The following is an 18510-nucleotide window of genomic DNA, read 5'->3' on the forward strand; positions in this document are numbered from 1 at the left end:
ACAAAAGGTAACTTTATACTTATCACTCGAGGTTTTTGGTTTTAATTTGTGGATTGAAATGAGAAAATACACATACTGTCATGTAGTTACAGGTCCTTTTTACGATATTAAGAGTTTCTTGAACAACCTGTGATAACTCTGTAACTTTACATCTAAATCTGTCAATTACTTCTATACAGGGTGTTTTTTTTTAAACTTGCATCTTTATTTATGTAAAAACCGCAATAGACAGAAATATGCAGTTGGCGGGAATCATCTATTGACGTAGGGGGCACAATTTTTTTTAATTCAACGTTACATTTACATTCCCCCCCTTTCCCCCCTGCCCACAACTTAATTTTTTTTAAATAGCAAGGTACCCCTTGTGACATATCAAATAAAAGAGCATGAAAAAAGAAAACGTTTGATGACAAAAAATTGAAAATCGGTTCATAAATTTGTGAGATATTCCCCCCTCCCCCCCCGGAACTTATTTTTTTTTTAAGCAAGGTACCCCTTGTGACATATCAAATGAAAGAGCATGAAAAAAGAAAATTTTTGGTGAAAAAAATTTAAAATCGGCTCATGAATTTGTGAGATTTTCCCCTACCCATAACTTGGTTTTTAATAGCAAGGTACCCGCCCTTGTGACATATCAAATAAAAAATAAATTTCACCAAAAATTTTCTTTTTTCATGCTCTTTCATTTGATATGTCACAATGGGTACTTTGCTATAAAAAAATTAAGTTCCGGGGAATCATCTATTGACGTAGGGGGCACAATTTTTTTTAATTCAACGTTACATTTACATTCCCCCCTTTCCCCCCTGCCCCCAACTTAATTTTTATAAATAGCAAGGTACCCCTTGTGACATATCAAATAAAAGAGCATGAAAAAAGAAAACGTTTGATGACAAAAAATTGAAAATCGGTTCATAAATTTGTGAGATATTCCCCCCTCCCCCCCGGAACTTATTTTTTTTTAAAGCAAGGTACCCCTTGTGACATATCAAATGAAAGAGCATGAAAAAAGAAAATTTTTGGTGAAAAAAATTTAAAATCGGCTCATGAATTTGTGAGATAATCCCCCCCTTTTTCCCCTACCCATAACTTGTTTTTTAATAGCAAGGTACCCGCCCTTGTGACATATCAAATGAAAGAGCATGAAAAAAGAAAATTTTTGGTGAAAAAAATTTAAAATCGGCTCATGAATTTGTGTGATAATCCCCCCCTTTTTCCCCTACCCATAACTTGTTTTTTAATAGCAAGGTACCCGCCCTTGTGACATATCAAATGAAAAATAAATTTCACCAAAAATTTTCTTTTTTCATGCTCTTTTATTTGATATGTCACAAGGGGTACTTTGCTATAATTAATTAAGTTCCGGGGAAGGGGGGGGGGAAATATCTCGCAAATTTATGAACCGATTTTTAATTTTTTTCATCAAACATTTTCTTTTTTCATGCTCTTTCATTTGATATATCACAAGGGGTACCTTGCTATTTAAAAAAAATAAGTTGGTGGCAGGGGGGAAAGGGGGGGAATGTGAATGTAACGTTGAATTCAAAACAATTGGGCCCCTTACGTCAATAGATGATTCCCGCAAACTGCATATTTCTATCTATTGCGGTTTTTACATAAATAAAGATGAAAGTTTAAAAAAAAAAAAACAACCTGTATAGTAGGCCTATTTTTGTTTTCTTCAATTTTGTTAATTATTCATTTGTTAACTTTGTTTATCGTCTATTGTGTTGAGATAGTTAACCCCATATTTGAAAGGAATTTGTACAGCAGACTTTCTTCACTCATAGGCCAATAGTTAACTCCCAATAGTTAGACAATAACATTGACTTTATGTTCTGTTCCACTGACGATGTCAATGCATAATGTCCATGGTAATAGGCCTAAATTATTTGATTTGATTGATTATTTTGAGCAATATAAACAATTAGCCCTGAAATCTCTCGGAATCGGAATACATATCAAAATAATACTCTTACTGTTTTCTCTCAAAACTAATTAAGAATGTATGTTTAGTCAACGATACTATCAATTGAACACACAATTTATGCCAATTTTATTGTATTACAATATTAAGTTTACTTGCTGATGCTGATTGCTGACTTGCTCTGCCTCACTGCCTCTAATCAATCGCCAGTCAATGGCGAGACCTAACCTTGTAGGATCGAACTTTATAGTCTCATGGCATTATTATAAAGATAACCCTCGTAAACTCAATAATTGAGAAAACGGGGGAAAAGGAAAAGAGACAGTGAGCAGCAGTGCCAGTGAGTGAGCCCCCAACCCAGTCGGTGAGCAAAATATCATACAGAGCGGAGCAGGTATGATGACGTCATTGTTCATACGATCGATAGCTAAGCTAGTCTTTCGATGTGGTTAGTTGATGCTCGATAGTTTTAGTTTGTTGTTATCGAATAAGTTGTTATAGTTATAGCAGCTTTGCATTGCATTTGCATCGTACCGTACTGTACCTTTCCTGTAAATGAAAATAGCATTTAGGAAATATAAATAAATAAATATGGAGGTCCAGAATTGATAGATAATAAATCCAGTAGTTGGTCTATCAACAAATCACGGAATACATTTAAACACTTATTTAAAATAATATTGTTTACAGTTTAAAATTTCTGAGTGAACGCTTGTTCATGTTGATCAGCTCTAGAGTTAATTTATTCAATCCAATAACTTGAACTAAGTCATAAGTCATGACTTGATTTAAATTAAGTCAGCAGAACCAGAAGGCACTCCAATCCATTTTCGACTTCCACTACAACAACTCCAGTCTCCAGTCCTTATTGTCTTGTCACAGCAAAGCCGTGACCGATTGACCGATAGTCAAATATCGATACGAACTCCAGAACTAACCACATCGAAACACTAGCTATCGATCGTATGAACGATGACGTCATACCTGCTCTGCTCTGTATGATATTTCGCTCACCGTCCGTGACAGTCTGACAGTCACAGTTCACACTTCACGGTCAGTCAGTCTCAGTCTCAACTCAGTCTCAGTCTCAACTCAGTCTCAGTCTCAGTCTTGCCATTGCCAAACGGAAACAACCTAAGACCAAGACCTAACCTCAAGTTTTTATTTACATTTTCAAAGAGGAAAGGTTATAAATTTATTTTATGTAGGCCTACCTATTATATAATTTTCTATTTCCCGTTCTACGCACCTTTGAGGAATTGAGTGATTATGATTCTTAACCGGGCTTTAATCAATTTTAAGGTCAACTGATTTTATACTTTTATATAATAGCGTTGACTATTGGATACTGATAGCCTAAGTTAGGTCTAGTAGCAATATATTTTAATTCACAGAACTTAGGCCTAACTTACTGGTACGCCCCCCCCCCATAGAAACCATTGTCTTTATGATTTGCAATCGAATTGTCAAATAATATAAGGATATCTATATCAGTTAAACATATAGGCCCTAACATTTTGCTATCATTATGAACACCACTTTGTATTAATTACAAGGCCTATATCTTAAAAGTTAGACCTAGGCCTAGGGCCTAACTTAAAAATTACAAGTATTTGAAACATCTACAAATTTAAATAATGAACCTGAAAGGAATTCTTCGATATGGAAGCGTTGGTTGTGCGGGATATTTGTTAGGACTCTACATTGAGAGGAATAGTTTAATATCCAACGATGGCATGAAAAAGTACCCTGGACTACCACTTTATGGATCAGTATCTGCGGCCACTCCTATAAATCCAGATTCCAAATCTTTACCTGTATCTGTGGAGGAAAAATCATCATCTTTGAAAAGCAGAGTGGGAGAAGTAAGTTAAGCTTGAATTTGATCTAGCTCAACTAAGTTAATTGATAAATAAATGATTGATAATAATTATTGAAAATAGGCCTAGCCTAGCTTATTAATTAATTTAAATTTATCTTTATCAGTTTCTGTTTTTTTTCCTACCGGTAGGTACCTAACTTAGTTGTGTCAAATGATTTCAGTTTGTGGTTTTACTTGGGTTTTCTTCATGACTGGGACTTGGGTTAAATGCTCTTTTCTCGATTTATCCTACGAATTTTGACACCTAAAATCTGAATGTCGATAAGTACATTTAACTTAGTTATTTTAATCTATTAAATCATGATAAAATTATGTGCTGGAAGTTGTCATGGCATCTAAATACTCTACAGGAAGACTTATTTTCTCAATCAGCATTGAAGATGCGACACCCCTTAACTTAGGTATACTAATTTAAGTTACCACTTACACGCCTAAGTCCTTGCACCCCTTAGTAGACTACATGGGTGGGAAGTAAGTTATTACTTGTTGACCTGGCTTCAGCTGGCTCAAAATCTACATAAAACCATCCAATAATGGCAGATGTTGGCGTAAGTTAGTAGGCTAGTTTCTATCGCACACCATCTATCCAGCTTCTTAAAATAAAATGCTGTGATTTTTCTATTTCGGGAAAATTTTAATGTCCTTTATTTTTCAGATAATGAAGTATGGTTTTCCCAGTTTGGATAATGTACGCTCTTTGGACGATTATGTATTAGCTTATGATAGACGTAACAGAGTTGCTGCATGGGTCTTTGAACATTTAACAGCTGAATCAGTAAAGAAAAATGATCAAGTGGATCGTTCCAAGTGTGAGTTCACAGAAGATAAATCAATCCATGAATATTTCAGGTAAGGTAACTTTTACTTTTAAGTTTAGTAATCTTTTATTAGGTACTCTAGGTAGGCCTAATAATTTCAATCTGTTGAACATCTATTCTTTTCCGTTTATTAAATGACTTTAACTTTCTCCCCCTGCACATAGTAGGCCTACTGTATGTAGAGAAAGTAAGTTACCTACCTATTATTGTTGTTGTTATCCTGATGTTAAGCCTTGTAATTTCTTAATGCTATATGGAACATCATACAACCCAACTTGGTGGTTTATTTGAAACAGCTGTCAACATGCTTTGATTCTTATACGAATACCCATTTTAAGGTAAAAAAATGAGGTACTCCAGAGCCATTCAGGCGGAGCTCCAAGGGAGTTCAAAAATGGGAATGGGACAGAAAGCTTCTTTGTGGTATAGAACAACTTCCCAAAGTTCCATCACAATCGGATGGCCAGTTTGGTAATGCATAAAGGACAAACATACGACAAATGACAAATGACATAGGCTACATTGAATTTTACAGTACCTATAATAGATGATTTCATTTCAGATCGAGAAACTCAGATTACAAAGGCAGTGGGTTTGACAGAGGCCATCTCGCTGCGGCTGGTAATCACCGTGTATGTCAGAGACATGTGGACCAAACCTTCCTACTGTCCAATATGGCTCCTCAGGTAGGGGTCGGCTTCAACAGGGACTCTTGGAACAAATTGGAACAGCATGTGAGGAGACTTACAAGAACATACCCCAATGTTTATGTGTGCACTGGACCACTCTACTTACCAAAGTAAGCAACATATAGTTTGGAACAATCTAGTCATAGAATATACTAGAGCGGTTCAGGAAGCAAGGGACGTTTTGGAATAAAATAAAAAATCTGTTATTGTTTTTTTTTTAATTATCCCTCCGAGTGTCCATAGTTTAGGCCTTAATGTCCACCTATTTTTGGCCCCTTTGCAAGGTTTTATTAAAACGGATCTGAGAAGCTTAAAACAATGTTAATTCTAATGTTCTATATACCATTTTGTTTGGAAAATCATGGGCTTCAATATTATATATAAAACATAAGGAACATTTTTTCAAAAAAAAAATTTTTAGGTAAAAAAAAAATATAATTTTGAAAATTTTCAAAAAAAAAATAAGTTCGCGCTCAATGAAATTGTATAAATTATAGGCCTATAAATATTTGAAAATAGCCACTTTGTTCTAAATTTAATGAGGATTACAAATATATAATCATATAGCGAGGTAAGTTATCAAATAAATAAGTTATGAGCGAAAAACGGATTTCAGTACATAGCGTTTAGCTAAGAATGCATAGCCTAACCATAGCTAGGAATCTGGCTGATAATTTACATCAATATCACTACCTACTTCTTCAGGATCATCAACCAGCACTTCAAAACCACTTAAATCTTCTTATAATGCACCACGTATATCACTACTTTTGATTTTTAACACTAAAACAATGATAAACGTAATAAAACACATCAGTCATCGGTCCGGGGGAACCTAGCTGTTTACAAATACACGCACGTCAGCTGTCTGCTACAATATTTTCGGAACTAAAATGAATAGCGCTTAGAGACAGACCTCTGGAGAAAGCTTAGAATATTACGGAAAGAACGATACCTAACTCGATCCAGTTCAATCCGATTCAGTCAGTCATAGAGCCTTCGCCGTAAACGATGTTTGTGCGTCATAAAAGTGACGCGTGACCCTACACAAAGTGTGTTGTGCGTCATTATTATGACGCGTGACACTCGGAGGGTTATATACAAATCAAAGAGCAACTAAAGTGGGCTACAACTGCTGTACATAAGTTCCACACACAACCTGAGGTATTATCAAAGTGGTTGACGTTTTTTGTTTTATTCCTTTATCTTAAAACTAGCTGTTGTACCCGTGCTTTGCAACGGGAAGAGGACACAAAATAGAAACATTTTTATCTTTACTGTTGCATATAATATAGTTAAACATCCACCAACGCTTTTAGAATCAAAATTCAACTTTTATGGCCTTAATAGAAACGTTTAAGTTATGACTTTTAAATCTGGTGAGTAGAGAAAACCACCATTTGGGGTTTAATTAATTTTAAATCTTGTGTAGGCTGATATGAGAAAAACTGACCAAATCTTTGAATAAAACTTTCACATATGTACACGATTTACCTTCATCTCCCTTGGTTAAATATCTTTTTTCTTTATTTTTGACATTTTAAATTTCAATTTTGAAGTTGCAAAAATACTAATTTTGAAATTTAAATGAACATTTTTTTAAATTTCACTCTTTTTCATATTAAATCACAAATCCTTCCATCTTCAGTTTCTTCACTCACAATAATCATTAGCAAAACAAAGTCAGCTGTTATAATCTTTAGAAATAATGTTGTGCCTTATCAATATTCTTTTGAAATAATAAAGAAACTATATCTGTACTATAAAAAATGTTAAACAAATAATTTAGCATTAACGACAGCAGGCAAAACTAATATGATTATCAAAAGCATCAAGGACCAATGACAAAAATATGTAATAGCAAATACAGTATATGCTTCATTGCATCTCTGATTCTACTCTACAAAAATATCAAAAAACAACTTAATATCATACCAGTTATTTTAATCAGTTCCATCGTCTATTGCTTACATTTTCACACTTACTATTAAGTAAACATAGTAACAGATATTTCATTGATTTTAGAAACAAAAGAACACTGTGTAGCCTACTGCTTAGTTTTATTATATTTTCCTTGGTTTAATTTAATCAGTGATGTGACAAAACACAAATAATAAATTTATCAAATAAAGTAAATGTGAACTGAAAGCTATGTTAAGATAAAATAAGAGTATTTAAATCAACGATATACAATTTAGTTATTGATGATATTCTTTAGTTTAATTTAAGCATAGCTTAAGCAAAACACAATCACTAAATTTACCTAAATATACATATAAAAAAACAATGTGATGTGAAAGTTATGTTAAGTTAATCCAACACATGTTAATCAGTTCGAATTTGTTTAAAGTAGACTCCAAATTCATATAAAACATCTATACATTGTAATTTTCTTATTGTTTCCATGAAAATATATCAATAACATTATTTTCATAACACTTAAGACACCTTAAAAATCGAAAGTAGAGCCTGAGTTGATGCAACAATGCTTTTAGGATATTTTTTTACTTCTATAATCATTGACATAATTTTTGAATAAATGATCTTTGATTGATTTTTAGATTAAATAAACCAACCACATAATTGTATGAAATATTATATTAAATTTCATTGGATCAGCTGTCTTAAAATGTGAAATATGCAATTTGGCAGTTCTTCTTGTTTACATTGAAATGTCAAAGCATTGTGAGTATTCTCATTGCAGCCATGGAGACCAATCAATATTTACTATTAAAATCCTCACCTTAGAACCTTTAAAGCCAAAGGGGCAAAGCCCACGGTCAGTATCGAAGTGTGAATAGTCCTATAATGGTCCTTGGTATGGTAACTATATTTTTGTAAAATTTAAGCCCAGTTGGTTCAGTAGTTATTGCACCTATTAGTAATACACATACAGACACCATTAGATTTTTATATAATAGTATAGATTACGCCGCCTACGAGCTCATAACAGCAGTCTCAGTTGGAACTCCCACATGGAAAAAGTACTGGCTAAAATGAAATCAGGTCTGTCTGCTTTAGGACATTAAGAAATAGGTATATCTGATCTGACAACACTCAAAATGGTCTCATGGTATGATTATTCTTATTTAGTCTACAATATACATGTTTAAGGAGAAACCACTAGGGTATTAATAATCAGAATGAGATATAAAACTGAAAAAAATAAACCAGAATAATGCTAAATATGGAACAAACTGACCACGTTAAAGACAATTTTAAAGAATTAAGAATTATAACAGTATTTAGTCTTTATGTACCTATATGAAACTATTGTTTACTCAAAACAAAATTAAGAGCAATTTGATACTGGTCAGTTGATCCAGCATTATAATACAAGAAACGATAAACAAATAAGTTTGCAAAGTCGCAGATTAAAAATGTTAAAGAAAAAGCCAAATTATATAGGATCTAAATTTTTAAATAAAATTTCTCCCTTAATAGACACAAATCAAGAGTTTTCAAAATTTAAAAGAAAATTAAAAGAACACCTAGTTGTGAGAGCATTATACTATACTCACTAGATGAGTTTTAAAATAACTAATGGCCTTAAATCAAACATTTGCCAACAGAAATTATGGTGCTTACTTATTGACAGAAATTGTATTAGGTAGCTATAAGGATTAGTTTTAAGAAATGACACATTGTACAAACGCTATGTACAAAACAACGAAAATAAAGAATGCTTTGACTTGACACTCACTTGGAGGTCCTCGACCTAATCAAAGCGTTATGGTGTGGATGTGTAAAGAACTACAGACTACACAGAACATACTGGTTTTGTATATATTGTATATAGTTTTATTATATTATAAATTATGACACAATTTATCAGACTAGATCTGTCAAAGATGCAGGATTCAAGTATCAAGTAAGTACACCTGTGGTCCTATAGATGAAACTTGGTACTGTATGTGGGTCCATGGTATATCCAGGCGTTTTTTCACCTTTTTGAAATTTAGATTTTTAATTATGATTTTTGTATAAAATTACAGAAAATCTGATTTTTACAAAAAAAGGCTCTGACAATTTTGAATGAAATTTCGTACAGTCCTTTAAATTCTGAACTAACTGGTACAACTCTGCAACGCTTCAATATTATCATTCAAAAGTAATTAAAGAGTAAAATTTTTGTGATTTTCAACATAAAAAATCCAAACAAATTTAATTTAAATGTACGGCTTCTAAGTACACTTGTGATCTGATTTTATAAAACTGTCGGTAGCCTACATTAAAATTCTATGTATCTTCTAGCACTAACATTGAGTATGGTAATGAAGTTATTGATTTAACAATTTTATTTTATTTTCTTATCTCACTTCTTTTTAGTTATTATTTTTAGCCACTCCTCCAGTTACCGGGTGAGTGTATTTTTTTTTTTATTTATTTTTTTTTTATAAAGTAGTAGGATATTCAATGTCAAGCCAATGGAACTACAGTCATGTCAGTTTGCTGATACTGTTTATCTAGTTTTATTTGTGTCTTTTTATGTTATTTAGTCTCATGTTTTCAGAACTGAATCAGATGGTAAACTGTACATCAGATACCAAGTAATAGGCACTTCTCATGTAGCTGTTCCTACCCATTTCTTCAAAATTGTTGTAATGGAGCTACATGACAAAAAATTGCACATGGAGGCCTACGTTATGCCTAATCAAAAAATAGCTGACAACACTCCCTTGAATGTTTTCATGGTAAGAATAGTGTAAAACAATGATATTTACCTCAATTGGATAGATTCCTCAGTCAACTAATAGTTATTTCACCTCAGTCTGGTTAAATTGATCTGTTATCAATATTGTTTCTGATTTTTTTATAGCCTATACCTATATGTTTCAGGCGATTAAAAAAACAATCATAATCCCAACCAAATGCTTGATGATGAGACGTAATGGACGTAATGAGACGTGATGGATAGATTTTGTTCGGAAAACATTTGTCAGTTGAAATACGCCTGAATATAAACTGTAAAAACAAATAATTATTTATTATACCTATTTCAGTAGATATGTTTTTGTAAGATGCTGTCACATCAAAGTGAGTGTTTTATGGTGAAGATGAACAATAGACGAGTGTTGAATAGAAGAGATAATAACTTTGTTACTGACTAAGATCAGCTGTTCTTCAGCAGGGACCATGTATTGCCCAATGATTCGGGTCCAGTTTGGAATCACAAAGCTACTTACATTTTGCAGGTTCGAACCAGCAACCTTCCAATCAGTAGGCGAATGATAATGATAATTTATTTGCACATAACATACAAACTTGTAAAAATCACATGTACAGGTGGTTCGTCTTGATTTCTTAAAATTTTTTTGTCAGTCCTTAATTATTCTAAAACATAAATTAGTTTGATCACAGTTTTAAATTTAGTGCTACAATACAACATATTCAAACATAACAAGGTATAAACTTTGTAAATCTACCGTTAACGAAATGGCAACAAAAAAATTAACAGAGAATAAATATATGAACAATAATTTACCATTTTGATAAAAGAGATTAACACCTAACATCAACATCATCAACAACAACAACATCAACACCTAATAACTTTACTGAATTCTGGCATTTCACATCATTACCGCTAATTCTTAGCTTCAACTCTCCTTCCCTACTCTGTAAGTTTCTAAAATGAACTAAACTCGTCTTACTAGTATTTAAATGAAGGCCGTTTATAACAAACCAATGCTCTAGATCTTGTATCGTAGTCTTTGCGATGTGAGACTCCTGAGCTTATCAGACTACTCAATAAAAACCTCCTCTACTCTGTTGGACACAGACTTGGAATTGTTTGTCACATTACTTCAGGTCAGGTCAACGTGTGACCTAGGCCCTCAGGGCTCAAGCCGTTTCTGGCATTAAATTCCTTTTTAACCTAGACTGCATCCCGGTCACGGTCAAGCTTCTTTGCACGGAGAATACCCTGGATGTAATGAGACACACAGGTCCAATTGTCTTCACTCTCCGTCATCATGGGGAAGACCGTGTCCACCGACAACCGTCCTACATGCTGTTGAGCCTCCAAGCAGGGCTGTAGCTAGGAATACTACTAGCTAGAATAGTACAGAAAATTATATTTTTTTGCGTTTTGTGTAAAACAAAATCACTGCATCTTTTTGTCATTTTCAGGTACCCCCAGAAAGCATTGAGCGAGCCTCAGGATTACTTTTCTTCGACAGAATGTCAAGGAGCAATTTGGTCCAGATAAATGGAATGAAAACCACTTATGTTTAGTACTCATAGTACAGCATTTTAAGTAAAGATTTGAATCAGGGTAATTTACTTATTAAATCTTGGACAACAAAATTGTTGTGTAAATTTTATGAGGAAGTAAATAGTCAGTGACTTAGAAAATTATTTTTTTAAATACTTTTACTACAAACTGTTTAAGAAGTTGAATCACTATGATTAAATACATTATTTATTGAAAAATAATTCTATTATCTATGTTAGAAATATTGCAAATGCTCCCAGTAATGTTAAATACTGAATTCAGATACTAGCTTTCATAATAAAATGAAAAGATTTAGTCCCTATCAGACTACTCTGTTAATTATTTAATATTGACATTTTTTTAAACCATATTTCGGTTTAATCTGGATTAGCTGGAATATATTTTTATCTTAACTGACATTGTTTTCTCATTTTCAATCTAGTCAATTTGTTATGTAGGTTTAAGTGTAAATAAACCAAGTAGTACTGTTACAATTTTGATATTATTCTCCCCACTATATTAAAATGAAAATACAATAGAACTCTTTAATCCAACCACGGCGAGTCTGACTCTGACCTCATCTATCAGTGACAATTTTATCGCAGTAATATCGTGACTATTTGCCATGGTCGTGTGGTGATCATCACCGTCTCCCGTGATCTTGAAAACATCATCATTGTATTCTGCAAGCGTGGAAACATTTATCCTCATCCTCCGCGATTGTGGCAAAATATTTAATGTATCCCACTAACAAAGGAACATTACAATCTTTTTCCGTCTTCGTGGAAAAATTCTAGACTAATCCCCGAGTGAAAATTTAAAAACGTACGTTTTCAGGAAAAACAATTTTAAAATTTGTTGTTCCGTTTTTTGAAACTTTTTTATTTTTTTATTTCATTGACAATTGAAGTTTCATCAAATGTCCATGGTAACGCAATATCTTTGGTGATTTTTTATTAATAGAGCATCTTTGATGGAAAAACACAAAATTTTGTCACGACCATTACGGACATAAAACTGAATATTAAAAATAGTTAATATTATTTTTATAACTATGTTTTGCTATTAATTAATTTACTTTTATGGCCATTATACAATAAACAGCTCACTAAGCTTTTGGTATATTTTTCTTTCTAAAAAAAAATTTAAAAAATTTAAAAAATTGAAAAGCAGCCAATAATATCTTTTAAAGTTTGTATAACTCCCAAAAAACTTACCTGAGACCCGAAAAATCGTTATGTTTTTATATAGGTGTGCTTCTTTTGTGTATAAAACATTGAAATATGATGATATTTTAATTTTAAAAATTTGTATGATAGAAATCATCAACGTGATGGTCAGGGACAAGCGTTACGGTCGTGAATTGTCTGGAATAATCGAATAATCTAAATCTGTCCAAACAATCCTTCAATTATACTGTTAGTTATAATAAAAATATGTATTTCAATTGAACTAAACTGTTCAATTTACAATGATATTTAAGTTATTGTCACGACCAAACACAGTATAATCCATAAGGCTGGATTGGTCGTGAAAAAACCCGCGATGGTCGTGAAACTTTGGTCGTGACATTACGTGTTATTTGGCTCTGTTCTGGTGGTAGCCCTGCACCTCATGTTCGAGGATACAAAGTGGACTTCTAGGTTAATGTAGCAATTGAAATATCATATCAACAAAAATTAACCCCACGTCTACTTCATCAAATGACTACGTACGGTCATGGACACACCAAATTTACAAACTTACCTTTATTAATCTTGTAACTACTTCTTTCAACACAAAACGACCGGCACAACAAACTTGACGTACACCCCGAACTAGTCTCTAAAACGAACTGTCGCAATCGACGCCAGGCTTGCCACTGTCGTGCTCCAAAGTTGAAAATTTTTCCCAAATGGTCGTGACGCCAAATCGAGGGACAGACTTATTTTGTCATGGTAGTCAGTTTGCAATGACACTAAAATCATAATATGCTCCTTTTTTGTAAGTTTAATAACTATTGATGACATACAAATATGGCTTTATATATTTCGGCATGAATAATTAATCTAAAAACAGCGTGAAAGTTGGAAAATTTACCCTAGGGACACGTCATGGTCGTGAATTTTGAGACTTTAAAAATACGAAAAAAATACCTAGAACCTATTTAAAACCAAATAAATGTGTGTAACATGTTGCCCCCGTCCCAAAAAATATTAAAACACATAATAATAAACTACAAATCCAGTATCTGCGAAGTAAAAGGCCAGGGACATGAAAACGTACGTTTTTAAATTTTCACTCCCCCATGGTCACGGAAAAATCATCATAGATTTCAGTGACCATAAAAAAATATTGAACATCTACACGGTCAAGGGAACATCATCATTGTCTCCCGCGATCATGGTAACATATAAAACGTCTTCTGCGGTCACGGATGTTCTCACTAACAGTGTGGAAAATAATGACACAATCTATTGTAAATGGTTATCCAGCCAAGAGTGCCTGAGGTGGGAGTAACATTTTAACATCTCTACCTTGCTAATGATTGAAATCTTGGTTCAGATGAAATCGTTCACAATGCAATGAATCGTTCACTGAGCGATTTCATAGTGTCAAAATCACCTGGTGTGTGTTGTCCTATTTAACAAGCAGTGTATTTAATCCCTCACAAACAATTTACATCAGATTTAAGGTTACAGCATTGTTTAGCTTATAAAGACCTAAATATAAAGGCTTACATCATCAAATTTTACTGGAAATAGTTTTCCCCTATACCCCCTTGAATCTTGAATTTTGTGAAACCTCGTCTTATTGCACGTCCACATCATACAGGGACCCCAATACAAAATTTTATAATTCTAGGTCGTATACTCGTATCTAGTGAGATATAGTGATCATCTGTCAGTCAGTGGTATTTCATTTCCCACTTGGTATAGAATGATCGATCATTAAAAAAATTTTCATAATTTAGCACAACTGTGTAATATAAAAGTGACCCATTGGTGAAGACAGGTTTGGGAAATTCAGCGCTAACTTCGTAGTTTATCTGTGGTTTTTATTTTATTAAATTATAGTTTGGAAGTAAAACTTAAATGTGCTTTTGTAATCTTAAAAATGTGCCAACTTTGTTGCATTTATTTTGTTCTCAACATAATTTGATATTCTATAAACTATTTGTCAAGGCAATGCAGTAGCTAATTGATGATTTCTGTCCAATCTTTATAGTTTTCTTGTCTGTAAAAAGGGTTTTCTGCCCTTTTACCAACGCTTATAAATAAATATTATCACATTGAGTCTGTCCGCCAACATTTCTTTTTATTAACATATTCAGAAGACTAAACAGTTTTATTCTTTTGCTGCTATTTCTGACTAGCAATATTTCTTATCGTTAAGGAAAAAGTGGGCATTTTGTTTTGCTTTTTTAACCGAACATATTAACTGGCACCCAGTTTTAGTGGTTATGAAACAGTTTTGCTTGTTGAAGCGATGAAGGATCTTGTATTCATATGGCAACTGTATAGCCTATATGAACTATGTAATGCTTGTTTGTACATCTTTACATACTCAGAGGTATGTTTAAATGTGCACTTATTTTATACTTTAGAGCAAGTCATTAAAAAAATAGCTTCATCGTTTACATGCGGTGTATTGAATGGATAGAAACAAATAGAAATCTGGGTGATGTTTTTATCCACATTGTCAGACAATTTTTTGAAGATTTGTATGTTTGTTTATTGTTTATGAACATTACAAAAGAAACCCCTCAATATTTTTAAATGATTCATAATGGAAATGGAACAGAATTTCAACCCAGATAAAAAGAGTATTGTTTTTTTGGTAAAAAACTATAGGTATATCTCAAATAGTTTTATTTATAAAACAACAATTTTTGTACATGGCTGACTCTACTAACAAAGATTTCTTGTAAGATAGAGTATAGTAGCCTACATTAGTACATTTTACTTGCACTTGTTAGCATTACACTAACTTTATAGCTACTATCAAATCTTGCCTACTTAGTACTTAGTCTTGAAGCTCACAAATAAGGTTAAGATATGCTGCTTTAAACGTTCAAAATGGTTAATTTTTGGATAAATAACCGTCCTAAAATTAGGACAAATAATTTTATTTAACAAGTACATGGAGGGATGAGAGGAATAATCAAAATGCTGCTATGGATTTCAAATCGCGCGGGAAAGCAATGACGTCATTCCTGCTACGGGGTTTGCAGAGTTTAGTAGAGGGAAGCCGCACCCTGCCCAGATAGTGGTCCTTGTCAATAGTAATTTAGATTGTATATTAGTATTTAAGACATTCTAGCGAATTGTGTTTGTATGAATCCAAAACTAGAACTTTCAATTAATCAATTTAAATGTGATTAGTGTGTTAAGTGAATTGCAGTGCACAAATAATTGAGAATTATAGTGAGTGACTGGTCTGCAATACTACCTTGCAACCGACGAAAAAGGAGCTGGCTGGATTACGGTCTGACGTGTTTGGGAATTGGAGGTAGGCCTAGAATAGGCCAATATTAATCTAAGATAAAACTTTAAGCAATAACAGTTCACTAAACCTAAAACTTTACCTCCACTACACCGGCAAACGATGTGGTACATTTTCGGTGATAACAGCATTAATAATGGAGGCTCCTAAGCCTACTCGCTGTCTAAAGGCGTTGTCAAAGCGATAAAAAACTTACCTGTCACTTATCGAAAACATTTATACAACGAGGACGGTTTCCATAGTGTTACCAACTTAACCAGATCTTGTAAAAGGAATAAAATGTTGGATTATAAAAAAGGTTGATGGACCAGTTTAGGCCTACCATAATAAAACTTAAAGTTAGGCCTAACTAAACTTAGTAGCATTGGCTAGTCCTATGACCAAGACAAGTTGGCTTCAAACCACTACTATAAGAATAAGTTAAGCCTACACCTGTTTATCTCTTACGGGTGCTAACTTATTTAATTATTAAGTTAGGCCTAGGTATGCAGAGCCTTTTTTTACAGTATAGGCTAGACCCCTCTTAACCGACCTCAAATTAGGCTAGCGGAATCAGCCCTCGCTCGTCAAATATAAGTTTGGTTTACTGACCTTGTTTTGAGAGCAGTTCGGCTTAACCGCCACTTTCTAAGAATCTCTAACTTTGCCTAAGTTACATATCCTACTTAACTTAACCCTCCGAGTGTCCATAGTTTAGGCCTTAATGTCCGCCTATTTTTGGCGCATTTTCAAGGTTTTATTAAAACGGATCTGAGAAGCTTAAAACAATGTTAGGTAGCCTAGTTCTACTGTTCTATATATACCATTTTGTTTGGAAAATCATGGGCTTCAATATTATACATAAAACATAAGGAACATTTGTTTCAAAAAAATTTTTTAGGTAGGCCTAGGTAAAAAAAAATATTTTGGAAAATTTTCAAAAAAAAATATAGGTAAGTTCGCGCTCAATGAAATTGTATAAATTATAGGCCTATAAATATTTGAAAATGGCCACTTTGTTCTAAATTTTATGAGGATTACAAATATATAATAATATAAGGAAGTAGATTTGCAAATAAATAAGTTATGGGCAAAAAACTGATTTCAGTACATAGCGTTTAGCTAAGAATGCATAGCCTAACCATAGCTAGGAATCTGGCTGAAAATTTACATCAATATCACTACCTACTTCTTCAGGATCATCAACCAGCCCTTCAAAATCACTTAAATCTTCTTATAATGCACCACGTATATCACTAAGTACTTTTGATTTTTAACACTAAAACAATGATAAACGTAATAAAACACATCAGTCATCGGTCCGAGGGTAACCTAGCTGTTTACAAGTACGCACGTCAGCTGTCTGCTACAATTACGATCGGCTCGGAGAACATAAAGCGCTTAGAAACAGACCTCTGGAGAAAGCGTAGAATATAACGAAAAGAACGATACCTAACTCGATCCAGTTCAATCCGATTCAGTCAGTCATAGAGCCTTCGCCATAAACGATGTTCGTGCGTCGAAAAATCGACGCGTGACACTACACAAAGTGTGTCGCGCGTCGATTTTTCGACGAGTGACGCTCGGAGGGTTAAGTAACCGCTCCCACGCTGGGTGATATTTTGTAAAATGGTGATTGTCGTGGAAAAAATAAATTAAATTGAAAAGATAGGAACTGGGCAACACTCGAAACTGCAGGACATTGAACATAAATTTAAACATCCTGTCTGAAATGGTAAGTTAACTTAGAATCTTTAATTAGCCTACGACAATAGGCCTAAGTTCTGTTGTGAACTTAATTTTAAGATAAGATTTGGATAGCATCAATTAGCTTAAGTTATAGGCCTAGGCCTAAGTACTTAATAACTTACATATACTAAAGGTACGGTAGGCCTAATCAAAATATGAATTTGTATTGACTCTTTCCTATGACTTTACATTTATTCAATAAAAGTAGGCTATTTGAGTTAGTAAGTTAGGCTACTGTTTTGTGTTTTGGGTTTTGTTATTTTTCTATCGGCAATAAGTTACCTGAGTTACTACATAACTTAAAGAAAAAAAATGATATAGGTACCAGGAAGTTATAAAGTGTAGGCTGCCTTTTAAGTTAACTTAATTTATTTTGTAAATAATGCACACACAACTTAAGAACAATGATTATAAGTCATAATAAATAAGTAGAGCACTTTTTATTTTTTTAAAGTTTTTATTTGAGGGATTGCCCGTGTTAACCGTACTTAATGGACTAAGAGTTACGCCTATACAACTGTTATTGATTTAAGTTAATAGGCTAGCCTATATTAGGATTCCTTTACTTATAATAACTTAGACATAGGCTGAGCTAAACACGGAGGGACACTGCTTGACGGGAATGGCTATCATCCTTATGGAACAGCTGAAGCCAGTTTTAATGTTAGTTCCGTCTGGTGCACTGTAGAGGTCGTGTTTTGTTTACAATTAGTTTCTTGTTATTTTAGTAAGTTAATTTAAAACCTCATTTAACTTAACCAAAT

At 33.3% G+C, this 18510-nt stretch overlaps 2 protein-coding genes across 2 annotated transcripts in view; both read left to right on the top strand.

The window, feature by feature from the left end:
• The first annotated feature begins 3092 nt into the window (after nucleotides 1-3092).
• On the top strand, nucleotides 3093-12015 carry LOC128989707 (endonuclease G, mitochondrial-like). Its single transcript, XM_054411711.1, has 5 exons — nucleotides 3093-3792; nucleotides 4465-4658; nucleotides 5190-5426; nucleotides 9830-10010; nucleotides 11449-12015. Exons 1-5 carry the CDS (start codon nucleotides 3565-3567, stop codon nucleotides 11551-11553), a joined length of 945 nt encoding a protein of 314 aa, XP_054267686.1. The 5' UTR covers nucleotides 3093-3564; the 3' UTR covers nucleotides 11554-12015.
• Nucleotides 12016-15753: 3738 nt separating this feature from the next.
• Nucleotides 15754-18510, top strand: part of LOC128989563 (guanine nucleotide-binding protein G(I)/G(S)/G(T) subunit beta-1) — a 62288-nt gene continuing 59531 nt past the window's right edge. The window contains exon 1 of the mRNA XM_054411462.1: nucleotides 15754-16024. The gene's annotated coding sequence lies outside the window, so the exon portion shown is untranslated. The remainder of the gene's footprint in view (nucleotides 16025-18510) is intronic.

The sequence above is a fragment of the Macrosteles quadrilineatus genome, unplaced genomic scaffold (genome assembly GCF_028750875.1).
Source record: "Macrosteles quadrilineatus isolate MER2022 unplaced genomic scaffold, UCM_ALF_1.0 Scaffold_3__2_contigs__length_128488019, whole genome shotgun sequence".
Taxonomy (NCBI): domain Eukaryota; kingdom Metazoa; phylum Arthropoda; class Insecta; order Hemiptera; family Cicadellidae; genus Macrosteles; species Macrosteles quadrilineatus.